This window comes from Pyxicephalus adspersus, chromosome 7 (genome assembly GCF_032062135.1).
Source record: "Pyxicephalus adspersus chromosome 7, UCB_Pads_2.0, whole genome shotgun sequence".
NCBI classification, from domain to species: domain Eukaryota; kingdom Metazoa; phylum Chordata; class Amphibia; order Anura; family Pyxicephalidae; genus Pyxicephalus; species Pyxicephalus adspersus.
In genome coordinates, this window is record NC_092864.1 from 65,146,283 (window position 1) to 65,161,665 (window position 15,383).

Below are 15,383 nucleotides of genomic sequence, written 5' to 3' on the forward strand. Positions count from 1 at the left end.
ATATTTCTGTAAGTTACAGGTCTACAATTTAAAAAAAAAAATTTCATGAAAACCTGTGACGCTTTTGGAACAGAAATCTAGAAATCAGTGTAACGCTCAGGTGGTTAATACATTTCCAGCATTTCAATATTAAAACTTACAGTGCTATTACTTTGCATTGTGAGAAACATGCCAATATATATATTTATTCAGTACTATCATGTTTGTATTACTGTCTGCTATCTTACAAATGGAAACCATCACACCGCAAATATTTTCCCAAGATTGTCAAACAATGGAACATCCGTAAAGTGGACAAAAGTTTTAGATGGAATGTAGTGACACCTGGTCTAATGCTACAATGGTGGTTTATTTGTTAGATAATAAATTAAAGGCTCCATGTTGATGGCAAACATGAAATAAAATAAAATTCTTTTTTTCTATTTGTAAACATAAGTTTACTGAAACTTATGTTTACAAATATTTTTTATTTGTTTAGTCCAAGCCAATTGATTTCTTTACCAAACGTTTTGTGAATGGTGGTTGTCAGGGATGGCACCTCGAAAAATGTTTATCTGTAGTGAACAAAACCCAGTTCCAAAAATGAGAGAACATATTTACAGACGAGAAAATAGCTCTACTGTTTGCAAAGGAGGTCAATACCTAAATAATGCTTGCAAGATATTTGCGGAGTCCGAACAATGGTCCTCTCCTGCTGTATCACTGTCTGTACCTGTCTGTCATTTGCAACCCCTATTTAATGGACAGCGCTGCGTAATATGTTGGCGCTATATAAATCTTGTTTATTAATAATAATAATAACAATGTATATGTTGCCATAATATGTAATTATAAGTTAAACCAAAGTTCCACAGTGGTTATAGGAACTCAAAAATAAAAAACACGCAACATCAAACCAATTGCCAAATAGATTACCTGAATGCAACATAAAATGGTTTTGTTAACCCTGTTTTGCCTGCATGCGTATTAATGACCTATCCACATTCCCAGAGTTATCCACCTAACATAGGAAACATACAACTTTTTACGTTTCTACAACTATTTCACCATTCTATAATATTTTGTAATACAAAGTTTGTATATGATACTTAAATCTCAACTGCATGCAGATATTACACAAAGAAATGTAGTTATGTAATCAAAAAATGACAAGTATTTTTGCTTACTTTTGCTTTTGCAATGATGGATAAAAAAGCAAAACTCTGAGCCAATGAATCGTGTTATATAAACAAGTACTGAAAAAGAATGCTGGCATGGGACTGAAAAGGAATGCCGGGCATGTCAGTCAGTATGCATCCACAGGTTAGGGGCGGGTATGTGACTTAACTGTATTTCTTCTGAAAACAAGTCAGGTAACTAGCCTATTTGTACAGTTTGGGAGTGTTGTGTAATTGTGGAGAATGCATAGACAGAAATACAAATCCTTTGGCAGGTAAAACAGCTCCCATATGGGTATTTCAGCTCTATACACCACTCCTTTATATTGTGTAACCTATAGCTACATTTTTTGCTTCTTTTATATTACTACTTTTCCTTTATTTAAATGTACACAAAATGCAATACAGATACACTAATACATATACAAAAAAATCTCATCATGTATAAAAAACATCTCAAAGTTGACCACATTTGTTTTTGAATTAGGTAAATATTTAGGCAGTGGTTTACACACATTTACCATGCATGCGTTTAACTTTATTTAGTGCGATACCAAATACAATGAAATATTTATCAAGGTATGGAACACAATTTCTCACTTAGAGAAGTGTGTAAACAGTGAATTTCGAATTGTGAATGCGAGTGGTGTATGGAATGCCACCAATTTGCCATATTATAAAGATGCAACTATTGAAATTAGTTTAAAAAAAAAGAAAAAAGTACAGTGCAAATTGAAAATCGAAGGGTAATGTTAAAAATTTAAATTTGTTAAACTCATTGTTTGTGAAACAGCTGTCCAGACCTGGACAATTAAAGAGCAACAAGGTCTTCTCTCTTATCTTCCCAGCATGTGCATATACAAGAGGGCATAATTGGATCTGCGTACTGATTATCCCATTCCTAAACTCAGTCTGTGCAATAATTAGCTGATGCAAATTGTTACATTGGCTTCATTTACATACATATATCTTATGAGTATAATGTTTTAAATCAGCCCGACATTCTGCTTTAAGTTAGATATGTTATGATTCAGTGCATTTATGTGTTAATATTGTACCCTACACTTTTCCAATTTCAACAAGATTAACTGGAATATATATGTATAGCACTGTGCCATGGGATTTTTATTTTAATTATAACAAAAATGTATAGTTGATCTTTTGTTTGACCTTTTGTTAATATCTAAGTACAGCCTACACAGCATTGGAATGTTAGCTGTAGGCCAAGCCACTTGATTTATTTTCCTATGTAGGCAACCCAAAACACATCATTTCATTTTACTTAACACATGCTTAACATACTTATGATATCCATTGGCTGTAGTAATCATGAAAAATTGGATCAGTAACAAGAGGCTTTGAAGTGGGTACATTTATTATTTCATATCATCTCAGACTGTAATGTTTGGCAATTTGTATTCCAAATGTTCTGTGGAAATCATAAAAGATTTACATGCTTTCCTGTCTGATTTTTATTAATCGGACCTGATAACTCACATATTTTGTAAGTGAACAGCTGTGTGCACCATGTCTTGCTGAATGTTTCGTAGTAGTGGACATAGCGCTAAATATCCTTTTTTCAAGTTAAGCACATGCATGGTAAATTTATTTACTACCTCCCAGAGATCGCAGTAACCTTCATGGCATTACTGTCACCTTTCTTTCTTTATACCAAGTTAGCATCTACTTCTTGGACAGAGATAGTGACCAATAAATAAAACTAATTTAAATCTCATATGCCCTGGTAGTTGTCTGTTTGTTCCAAAGGGCATGTTCAGATTAGCAGTACCTATCTGTAACATTTACTACCCTCAGGTGCCTAATGTCAAACAGTATGTGCTTGGGAGTGGTAACAGGCTGTCAGGGCTAGACTTCTTCAAGCGTTAGCAAGTGGCTTTAAAAGCCTAACAGAGCAGTGCAATTTTTTTTCACCACCATAAGTAGAAACAAGAAGTTCCAATGCAACTTTATGGAGGTGGGTCAGCAAACTGTAGCATCCCAAAAATGTGCCGCCTTCAGCAACCACCTGTAAAAAAAGAATAAAAAACAGACCCATTTGTAGCAGTGGTAACCCTTTTTTTAAAGTGTTTTTGAGCAATAAGACCAAATAGAACTGCTTGCAAATACCACCAGTGTGAACATATCCCTACTATAAACCTAAGCTTCCTTCTGCTGCTGCTCTTTTTGTTACAATGTATAGTCAATAGCTTTGTGTCTAAAGCAAACTAAAGATTTCATTCTCCCAGACTGTACCTTTCAGGCCTAGACACAATCATGATTTAAGGTTATTATTATTTTAATGACACATGACACTTTTACTACTATGATATTCCAAAAATACGCTTGGTCAAATGCCGGACAGGTCTGCTTTCAATTACCTGAAGTGTGTCTTTATTTTGAGTTGTCACATGGCAGCAGCCAAAAGATGATGAAATCAGGTTTACATTAATAAAGTCTGCTGTAAGAAGAGAACTTGGTTAGACATGTTAACTGTCAGTTATATTTAAAACAAGTGTACAATGGGCCTTCAAAACTGAAGTTTTGTCTTCTTACTGTTTTAGAAACTCATAAAATAGTAGAGGTGGCTAAATCCTGAGAGTTTGTGCATGAAATTATGGCACATAAAATCATTCCTATGTAGGTGTTTTGGCTGTGTATTTTGCTAGTTGGTTGATGTTACCCTTTCAATTGACATGTTCTGTCAAATAAGGTTGGCAATGCTTCACATTTTTCAACTCTCTGCTGAAGATCTCCATCATCTGAGATCCATATGAACTCTTGATCCAAATTTGTGCTCTAAATTTTAGTCCCGACAACTAACTCCAGGGTTGCTCCAGAAATAGTTGCTCAGCTGCCACAACGTGCAGTTATCTGCAGTCAAACCATCACTTTTTAGGATCAATACTTATATATATAACAGTCTAAAATCTTTGAATGGAATATAAAGACATATATTGCAGACCAGGGATAGGCAACCTTGGACAGGTATAGGTCCACCAGATCTGCATGGGAAAAAAAATCAAAGATCATTAGGGCAGTTTGTTGGGTTGTAGACATGGTGGTGGAGGGGTGATTTTGGTGGCACTGTAGTGGGAGAGGTAGGATTAGAACTGATGTGTGTGTATGAGGGGGATGGCAGGGACACAAGGTAATGAAGAGGAAAGAGGTGGATAGGAGGGAGATGCTAGGACCAGGGCAAATGAGACGTGTGGGAAAATCTGTACACAGAAAGGGGTTTTTTGAGAGGTAGGCTCTGTGATGGAGGGAATATATCAGTGGGATACACTGTAGTAGGTGGTGAGGTGTAGGGGCACTGGAGACACTGTGTGGGGGCAAACACTTTGACTATAGAAAGACTGGAGAAAGACCATGCTACCCCAGCTCTCCTAATTGACCAAAAACTTCTTTACCATCCAGGCCTTAGCCTTGTTGATGCAATGATAAAGGCGGCTGAATGGACTTTTTCTTTAAATCCGGGTAAAGTTATTTCTGGAATAATGAATTTTAAATACAGCTGTCAATCTCAGTAAGTCCAGTAAGTGGTGTTGTTGGTGTTGAAGTGTGTAAATTTACAATAAATACATCTGTACCTCCATTCACTTATGGATAAATTTCATAAACCTACAATAAATTCACCTGTACTGGGATTAAGTCACTAATTGATACAATGTTATGATTTTATATGACTGAGAAGAGGCTGGCCCCATATCTTTGATAAATTGTATGACTTGGATCTTAATTGTTTGTTTCTCTATTCATTCAAGTCTCAAAGCAAATAAGGCTTTAAATAAAATAATACTTTGTAGACCGGTGTTTTGGCAGTAGGGCAGAAACCCTACTTACTATCTGGACCCCTACCTTTTATTTTATCAGCATTGGAAGAAGCTGTTTAGTGGAATTTATAATATATATATATATATATATATATTATAAGAATACAAGTGTATCATGCTATTATCAGAACCAGGAATTACAACTATCTCCTAAAAATCTTACCTGATTTCATAAACCCCATATAGAATATTGTATGGTGTGTAAGACAATTGTTGCTCCTTACTTTTTTTTATAATTATTTGTTATGGGAAACTTGTTCATATTAAAAAACACATATTTTAAGTTCACTTGCCTTTTAATAGAATATAAAACATAAAAGAATACTGGAGCCTAAAAGGTTTTAATATTGGAATGGAAGAATCTTTGTAACAAGAACAAATGTTTATAATACTTAATGTTTACTATGGTTTACTATGACATACATATTATTTCATGTTTTCTTTATTTCAAACCATTTTTAACGGAGTAGTTTTTTTCATTTGGCAGTGTTTAGGTTTAAAAGCCAATTATGGTTTAACTGCAGTGTGTATTAAGCAACTTTTTCTATAAGGGACATATAGGACTTTTTCAGCAAAAAATATTTAAAATTATGTTTTATTTGGTATTTATTTATAAGGTATATAGATATATACATGTTTATATACTGCTTAGAGAGTTAGGTAATCTAGAAAAAAGGAACATTGTAGCACACTGTGTTAATCTGCTATTTGTAAAAGAATGAGCAGAAGGAGGCAGAGATAAAAAGTATTTTCACACTATTGATCTGTCCCAATATGCTATAAGTTAGAGGACTCTGTCTCCTGGAGTTTCTATTATAGAGTCTGAATGCAATTTGTAGGACATATGTTCATAGAACGGAATATCGTAAGGGTAATGTAATTGATCTTCACCCATACATGTTGGGAGATACATCTACTTTCCCTGGCTTTTAAATACTTGAATGGTATGTATTGATCTTTAAGACAAAAAAACAGACGAGTAGCAACAATGTGAAAAAAAGGTAAATAAAAAACAGTTAAATAAATGGCATGACATGACATATTATGTATTACTATATATATAGTACATATTGGTATAATTAACTAATACATAAAAATATTTATACCTGGTTAGAAGTAAACTGACAATGGTTTTTGTTTCTCTGTTGCAGGAGGGGTTCAAAATGGGACTGACCGTAGAAGGAACTGTGTTTTGTCTTGATCCTATGGATAACAGAAGTTGAAGCTATGAATATAAGGAGCCACAGGCTTGGCCCTTTTATTTTCACATATGTGCCAAAATATGAGAATGTTGCTCTGTCTAACCTCGGAAAAGGTTGTACAAATTTCAGTGAACAGACTGCATTAGTAACTTTCATAAAGTTGGTGGTGCATCATACATGGACATCCATCAAACTTTTTCCTATGCAGATAACAGCATTGAACTGACATAATGCCTGTTTATAAAGTTAGTTTGTACACATTTGCAGAATTGATGTCACAAATAACCATTCAGTTATCTACAATAGCAACACTCTAACAACTGTTTGTAAATATTTTTACCGTTTTAAGCAGAGCTTATTCAGATGTACATGGATGAGTTTTTATGAATGATGTTTTTTTTTTTTTTTGTTTTTTGTTACCTTTATGTATTTAAATCATTGTCTGTCTAATAATTAATATTTTTATACTGGAAAATGTTTCTATCTCAACGGTTAAATCTTCCACTAGCAGTAAATTGGTTCTTAGTTTGTAGGTTAAATGAACATAATAATAAAAAGGTTTCCATAAAATACACAAATTTTATAAACATTCAACATTTATGTGTTTGCTTAACATAAAAACTGTTCGCCTATGCTATACATCCCTTTTATATCCATGTATCTATTTTTTTAATATTATATATATATACATTCGAGTCAAATATTGAAACATTTATTCGCTGTTAGTTCACCTTGCTGTAGGCAGAACCGTGGAATCTACAGTATCTCCTCCCATATGTTGTGATGGTGCAGTTTTTTGCACAATGTGCACCAAAGGATTAGAAATGGTGTTGTTTTGCAGTGTGGGATTCTAAAAATTAATTTCAGTATATCCTCACTATGGCAGTTGGTAATCAGGCTTTATTACGAGATGTACACATTGGACCAGATTTATTGAAGCTCTCCAAGGCTGGAGAGGATACATTGTCATCAGTGAAGCTGTGTGATTCTGCAAACCTGGAATGTATCTGGACCAAGATTCAAAACATTTGCTTTGGAGAAATCCATTCCAGGTTTGCTGGATCACCCAGCTTCACTGATGAAAGTGTATCCTCTCCAGCATTGGAGACCTTTAATTTATCAGGCCCATTGGGTCTAATTTACTTTTTTCATTTTAATCATTGTATACCTGACCAGCCAAATCATATTTTCACAGTATTTATCATGAGCCCCAACACGCAAGTGCTAAAGTGTATGTACACGAATCAAACAGATGTGATTTGCTATGAAATGTTCACTTTGTTCATCAGAATGAATGCTGTCTAGGCTTTGTAAAATAGTTTACCATGTAGGAAAAAGATCACATTACGTGTGTTGTGCTAATATACATGAAGGTTGTAACAGCAGTTATTTTTTAGGGAGCCTTTAAAGCTCTGGGTCCCAGGTTCGAATATTATCCAGGACACTATCTGCGTGGAGTGCATGGAGTTTGCAGGTTCTCCCCATATTTGTGTGGGTTTCCTCCGGGTACCCCCTGTTTCTTCCCACACTGCAAAAACATTCAGTTAGGTTAATTGGCTTCCCCGTAAGATTGACCTTACACTGTGGTAATGACATATGACAATAGTAGGGACATTAGATTGTGAGCTCCTTTGAGTGACAGTTACTGACATGACTATGGACTTTTTAAAGTGCTGCATAATATGTTGGCGCTATATAAATACTTTGTATTATTATTAATAATGCTGGTGCTTGCAACTGGGATTTCAATGACTAATACCATATATATAGGCCGACAGGTTTTGTAAACCTGGTGCTCTGCATTGTGCATGCCCAAGCATTGGCTTAGGAACCCCTCTGTCCTGGATATATGTTTTAGTTTTTTTCATCACCAACTTTAGCATGTGAGCAGAGAAGAGAACATGTTTAAAGTTCCTTATTTATAAGACAACAATGGCTTTTAGGAAGTTGGTGCAGATCTACTGCTGACCTGAAGATGAGGAAATAAACTTAGCAACCCATTTGTGGATGGTAACACGCCAACAGATTCCATATTGTTAGACTTGTCAAATGTATTATAGTATGGCAGCTCTGCACTTGAAGTTAGAAAACGTCAATCTGCTATAACTTGAGGGTGTTACAGACAAGAAAAAAAAATGTTGAAAAGGACAAATATCTCAGAGTTTACTGTGGTTGTTTCTGAAAGTTTTATGTAGACATCTCATAAACCAGTCCTCCCCCCTCCAACATTGGAAATGTGCAACATAATCTGTTGTCAGTAGCTTTTAGGGTAGGTCATACAAAGGCATACACTGTAGTACCAGTTTTTACCCAATAAAGATTTTTAATACATTTTCTAACATAGTATACAGTAACAAGGAAACGATAATGAAAACAGCAAGAAAGTCAACAGAAAGAAAATGAAAGAAAAAAAATATAGTCCAATACAAAAAGCTATTCCACAGCTACATATTGAGGTTCACTTACCACCGCTTAATATATCTTTATAAACCATGAAACTAAGCATTCGGTTCAGTATAAAAGGTTATATACCAAAAAGAACTTACAAATCAGATTTTGTTAACCAATAGTAATGAAAGGAGCCCATACTTTCCATTAGACATGGAATTGTTTAAAAGTATAGTTACTATTAGCAAAAGCTCTAACAATGAAATCTCTTAAAGTAGGAATTATCTTCTGGTTCCATTTACTGGCTATAGTCAACCTAGCACACTGCAGTACATTTTAATAATAATGAAGCTGGGAAAAAGTCGAAGGGAACCGGAGAACTTCCTACACTGTGACTCCAAAGGGTTTGGTAACACCATAGAATGATTTCCCTGAATGAAAGTCCAAAAAATAGAGTTTATAAATAGTTTTTTTTGCTTTTAGCAATGCTCACTCACAGTTTTAATTATTTCAAACACTCCATGTGTTTTTAACTGTATTATGTCTATACTCATAAGCACAACTTTGTTTTTCTTATCTACGCTTTTAACTCCTGTGTTTGTGTCTCCATAAATTTTTTAAAAAATCCAGGAATGTTAAAAAATAAATACAGTTTCTAGAAGTCCACTGAAACTGAGGACCAACAGTACATTTACACATCTTTGCAGCTATTTGAAGCAATACATTATTTTCCTGGTTTGCATTCCAGCCCATATTACTTTCTCTGCTTGCAGCAAATTGGAAATTTCAAGTGCAGATACAGATACATAGATCCTTTTTTACGGGATGGGCCAACCACAAAACTAAAATAGCCTAATGAATTGACCTGTAAAAAGTAAAGAGACCTAAACGCATCATGGAAAAGCATCTAATCACAAATAATATTACTGGCCTAAGGTGGGAGAGGAACACCAGAACTGGCCATTATATACACCATTCTGATTCAGCAGGGATCTGGAAGTACAGTTTCCCTATGTATTTTCCAAAAGCGCTAAGCAGATTTTTGAGACCTCCTTATGTACAATGGGCATGAAAAGGTTGTACTTGGAATTGGGCTTTATGAAGCAACAGGAGGTGGTGAAAAAAACACAGTTTACCAGTATATATATAACAGTATATAAATAAATAGGTGACTGAAGATCTCCGCAAAACATTTCCTGAGCTGCAACTTTCTCTTTAACGGGCCCCTAGATTAAGACTGCTGGGATTCTGGCTAGTTACTGTTAATAGAAGAACGCAAGACTAGATGAAGTAGTACACACCTCTTGATTACGCTTCCGTAATCTTTATGACTACGGAATATGGCTAAGCCTATCCACTTGTGTATCATAACTCCCCATCAGTCTTTAACACTTCCAGGAGTGGCAGATTTCTCAGTCCTCCGTCTCGCTCTGTGGTTCCATCCTTCGACCAATATGTCACTACAGAAATCATTAGCAATGTAGTGGTCATAGTGGGGAACAGCCAACACCACTAGAAGTGTCAAATTCCGAGAAAATTGACAAAGGCAATTAATAATAATAATAATAATAATAATTATAATGCCTGCAGTCTTGTAATGATTGGAAAGGAGGAAGCCGATGATGTTGTGAGTACAATACCTGTTCTATTGCAGAACACCTTCATCTTTCTTTCTTTTGTTAGATGACACAGTAGCTTTATTAAACTAACCAGCCTAAAACATTAGAAAACAAGGGTACAAATAAACAGGTTTCTCCCGGAAATTTATTGAATATACTTTATCAGTCATATTTTACAAACCTAATATACAACTACAATTTTGGAGTGATCAGTCTATATTTCAGTTAATTGTTATGAAAACACAATTGGCTGTGTTGGTACCTATTTTATTGCAGTGACTTTCTGCAATTTGATGAAATAGAATTTACATTTTAATTTATTAGATCTTCAAGATAATTTCCTAAAACTGGTAACAAGGAGGATCCACCAAAGGGCACACTGTACGCAATATCATTTTTAAATTCAAATCTATAAATCAATAGACTATTAACCCAGGAATTATATAATCGTTCCTTTACCAGATATACCACAGGCATTTTTTTCACATTTTTTTTCTTTTAATAGTTATTTGTGGAATGAATACTTTACTGCCTTATCTATGACAGGTTAAAACCCAACATTTTACTAGGTAATTTATTTAGTGTGAAATAGACCAATCGAGCATTTATGGATTAGAATTTCACATTACTTTACAAAAGATAAAAACAAAAATAGATTTAGAGATAAAAAAAATTCATATTTACAAGAATGCAAAATACTGAACATCTTTTTCTGGTAGGCATATTTCTTTACACTGGCATTAGGTAAGAAAAATGTACATACATATTGGAATATCAGTTAACTTTCAAAAAAGTTGCTTTAAAAAATATATATGAGAATAAAAAAAAAACAAAGAAATGAAATAAGTTAGCATTGCTTTCAAAATATTATTTTCTATTATTTCTCTAATACTTCATATTATTGTGTTCTTTTATTGTCATTTTCCTGTTCCGAAGGATATTTGGATTATGTGTCTCTATTTGCTTTTATTTTTTCATATCTTTTCATATGTTAAACATATATTATGAGTACACTATAGGGTTCATACATTTTCACAAATCAAGTTTATATTTTTTACTGAAACCTGTTAAAAAACCAACCAAGCTTTACATGTTATGTATATGTATTTTGTGTTCACCTGTTGTACTGGTAACAAAGCACTAAATCAACATAGTAATGTAATGAACTAACATACTCATCTATGTATACAATGGAATTTTTTGGCAATCAGTTTGGTCAGTTTCAATGTTTTGTATTTCAGGACCTCAAAATGGTAAAGGGTGACAGTATATATTGTACAATATTGCATAAAACATTTCAATTGATATTACTGAACAATAAATTTAGAGCATTTATAACTTTTCAATGGTAGTTCCACATGCTTTTTTGTGTAATTGAGTGTGTTTTACAATCTATTCTCATTTTGTTTCATTTCAAAAAAGATAAAACACCTATAAAAGCTACACAGACCGTTTTATTTAGGCCACTGGTGATCAGAAAGGCTTTAATGTCCTAGCAGCTATTGACAGGCAGGATTGAAACCAGGAACTAATCTGCTCCTAAAATTCTTTTTAGCCTGGCATAGCCTCAGAGTGTGCTGGGGATGCTAAAAAGGTACATCAGACTGCACGGCTAAAGGGAAGCAGAGGATGCCGTAAACTGTAGGAGCGGACAAATAATTCCTTGGACTCCCTGCTGCTGCAAGCGTTGCAGCTGAAGATAATAAACAGGACGTGATGTACAGCGGTGGCGCACAGTGCAGGCTTGCTGGCCAGATAAGCATCTTCTAACAATTACTTTATCATTTTAATCTAAAGGCAAAAATATTCTCTTCCTGGTAATCATAACATGAGATTTCTGGAGGTGTTTTTTATCTCAATATTACAGGGTCTCCCCCACTCCACAATTCTTATTTTCTTGCTTAGTCCAACTTGGAGTAAAAATTATTTTTGTCATAAGAACCTTAATCCAGTGAAGCTGTACATTATAGAACCAGCAATGACAGCTTACATAATGTGCTGTGGGTCGTTTATGATCTTCCTGCATATAGTCTGAGAAATTAAAAAAATGAAAAAAAAAATCTGGGAAATGCAAAGAATGAATTGCAGTACACCTTTGGCAATGTTTTATTAGAATTTAAGCATACAATATAGCAACACCTCTTCATAAAATATGGTGTGCTTTGTTCACCCAACATCTTCACATTCAACTCAAGAAAATTGGATCACCTTCACACACAACTCCCAGGAATTTAAAAAGTTCCTAATCTTATTTGTGAATTGAGGAACACAGAACACATAAACAAGCAATTTTGGTAATTAAATCTCTATGAAAATTGTTTATAAATATAAACCCTAATTGTATTGTGTTTACAATAAACATCAGTTCTTCAGTTCTTGTTGTTATTCATTTGTTAGTATGTATTCATTTGATACAAACAAAATGCAAACTTGGTGGTTCCGCAGAAATTGCTAGTTTCATCTCTAATTCACTACTGGAGGTCATAATCAGTTGTTTGAGGTTTTTTCCCATATAAGTAATGGAGAATATCTCCCCAACAATTTTACTTATACATACACATTTACATATAGATTTGTATATAATTTTTTTCTCTTTTTAAATAAGATCCATCGGCTTGAAAATTCTAAAAGGCCTATTTTTTATTCTTGTTGATGGGAACTTGTAGATTACCAATGGTTATGTTACTAACCATCCAAATTTTTATAGAGTTTGTAGAAAAAATATAATATATTATTTTCATATCCTTAAGTCAGTGGATGATATGAACTGTCTAAAAAAAAAAAAGCTACACATGATGCCTGTAAGCTCTCCGTTATAGGAACAGGCAATACAGTGGATGGTTGTCTGCAAAAGAGAAGAGAGGGAGCTGGTTGTGTTACAGTGTAATATGAGTGTAGTTTGAGGGATAGTGAATTTAGGGATATTATGCATTATTAGCATTATTATTAATACCTAGTATTTATATAGAGCTAACATTCTACACAGCACTTTACAAAGTCCATAATCTTAATACTAGCTCTCCCTCAAAGGAGCACACTCAAATATCCCAATATAGTCACATGCCATTACCACAGTCTAAGGTCGATTTTGGGGCAAAGCCTTTTAACCTATCCACATAGTTATAGAGTACCCGGGGGAAATCAATTAAAAAATGGGGAGAACATACAAACTTAATGCAGATACTAGCCTGCCCGAGATTTTAATCTGGAACCTACCGGTGCAAAGGCCCTGAGTCACCATTTGCATGGACAGATCTGTGCAGCGTGGGTTGTATTATGATATGGGTGGTGACCTTAAAAGGTGCTTCTTATTACTTATCTATCACTGATGTATTTGGGAGATTATGTAAATGATAGGATTCTAATGTATAGTAGGGGTCAGAATTGAAGGGGCTTCTAATGTAAGTAGGGGCTTTAATATTGGTGGTGAGAACAGTGGTTCCTGGGTGGCTCCAAGCTGTTGTCATCTTGCCAGTTATTGGGAAGCTCCAAACACCAACACTTCATTCAGCATGAAGAAATGTTTGTGCTTGGATGGGTGGATGACAGTAAACGGACCCGTTGCTGGTAAAATGCTGCTTTTCTTGACCTTTACCATAAAGAACCCCTTAAAATAACTTTCAAATTAAGCGACCCCTGCTATAGTTACTATATCCACAGCTTTCCAGCATTTTAGCGTGGTGATCAGTAGGAAGAATGTCTCTTATATTGTGGGCCAGAAGCGTATCACCCTTACAGATAGTCAAAAAATAATTGGTATCAGTGGTAAATTGCTCATTTGCTCAAGGAACCCCAGACACATTTGAAGAACCCCTGCTGGGGGAAACATTTCTCTGGACAATGGGCATAGTTGCCAGTGGTGAGGAAGCTACAACCGTCTTATCCATGTGAATTGGTCTTGAAATGCAGACAGAGGAACGAAAGAGCACAGAATGGCACTAAAAATCTGTTATCAATAACATGATGAAGAGATATATTGTATTGTCAGTTGCAGTTTGAATGCTTGCTGTTATACATTATGTAATGTACTAAAATTTCCTAATAAACTAAATGTAGAACAAAAAAAAAAATAGGTTGGAGTTTAGCTGACATGGATTTATTAAAGTTAATTATTGTTTTGGTTTTGTTAGACAGAACCTTCAGTTTATTTGCAGTATCCAAAATGTTCACTTTGGTTTTGGAATTGATACACATCATTTTGTATATAAACCCACAAAATTCCCAGAGGCCGGGTTTGCAGTTCATGACAGTATAAAGCTTTGAGGATGGGTGTTTGCATGTGTGTACATTAGCTTTGCAATGTTTCTATTATATTAATCACTTGATAACAAAGACTTTAACATTGTTAACATTTTCCTGCATGCCTTCCGCTGCATTTAGACACAGCTGTAAAGAACATCTTAGTTATTCAAACAACGGTCTAAGTCTGTGTCACTGATGAAAACCATATTGACTGATTATTTCTAATTTGCCATAGGAACTGTTCAACTGAAGTAAAACAATATTAGTAAATAGAAAACCCAGCTCCTATAAAAAGCTCATTTGAATTTTTTGCATATATGCAAAGCAAGGACCTGGCATGTGTTTGTGGCATACTTAAATCACCCCCGGTGCATGTTTGGATAGAATAAGGAATGTATACAACTTCTGTTTCACATTTGATAGATTTCTCATCATTATTTGGCCTATAGATACAAGAGTACAGTAATCCAAACTGAGGTTTAAGGCCCTTTTAGATATCCATCAATTAGATACGTCTGCCTTCTAAAAGATTGTTTATATATTTCTGTTCTGGTGACTCTTGGATTTTTTTACACACAATAGTCACAGGACAGATATAGAGAGGGATTCTAACTACTAAGAACACAGACGGCCATATAAACCAAACAGGAGGTATCATCCCTTAGGGCGGGTAATGCCAACCACTTGGATGCTGGATTGTGGGCGGCTCCCACCTTCCCAGCGTTTTGTAATGTATTGTAATGTCTCCCCGTGTAGAAGCATTTCCTGGCATAAGGAAGCAGTAAACGCACTGCAACCTCATTGCCAATGTGACTGGCAAAAAGTTTCAGCATGGGATTGTTGCCCACATCACTGTCCTCAGTGACTCAGTGGGCACAATTAAGCTAAGCTGCTTCCAATACATGAAGTATGGACACATGGATACTCATTTAGTATGAATCA

The 15,383-nt window shown here is 34.8% G+C and overlaps 1 protein-coding gene across 3 annotated transcripts in view; it reads left to right on the forward strand.

Annotated features, from left to right (window-relative positions):
- GULP1 (GULP PTB domain containing engulfment adaptor 1) overlaps positions 1–11,545 on the forward strand; it is a 234,068-nt gene extending 222,523 nt beyond the window's left edge. For all 3 annotated transcript variants that reach the window (XM_072418794.1, XM_072418793.1, XM_072418795.1), the window contains one exon: positions 6,142–11,545. In XM_072418794.1, coding sequence (XP_072274895.1) covers positions 6,142–6,163 — 22 coding nt within the window. In that variant the 3' untranslated portion in view covers positions 6,164–11,545. The remainder of the gene's footprint in view (positions 1–6,141) is intronic.
- Positions 11,546–15,383: the final 3,838 nt, after the last annotated feature.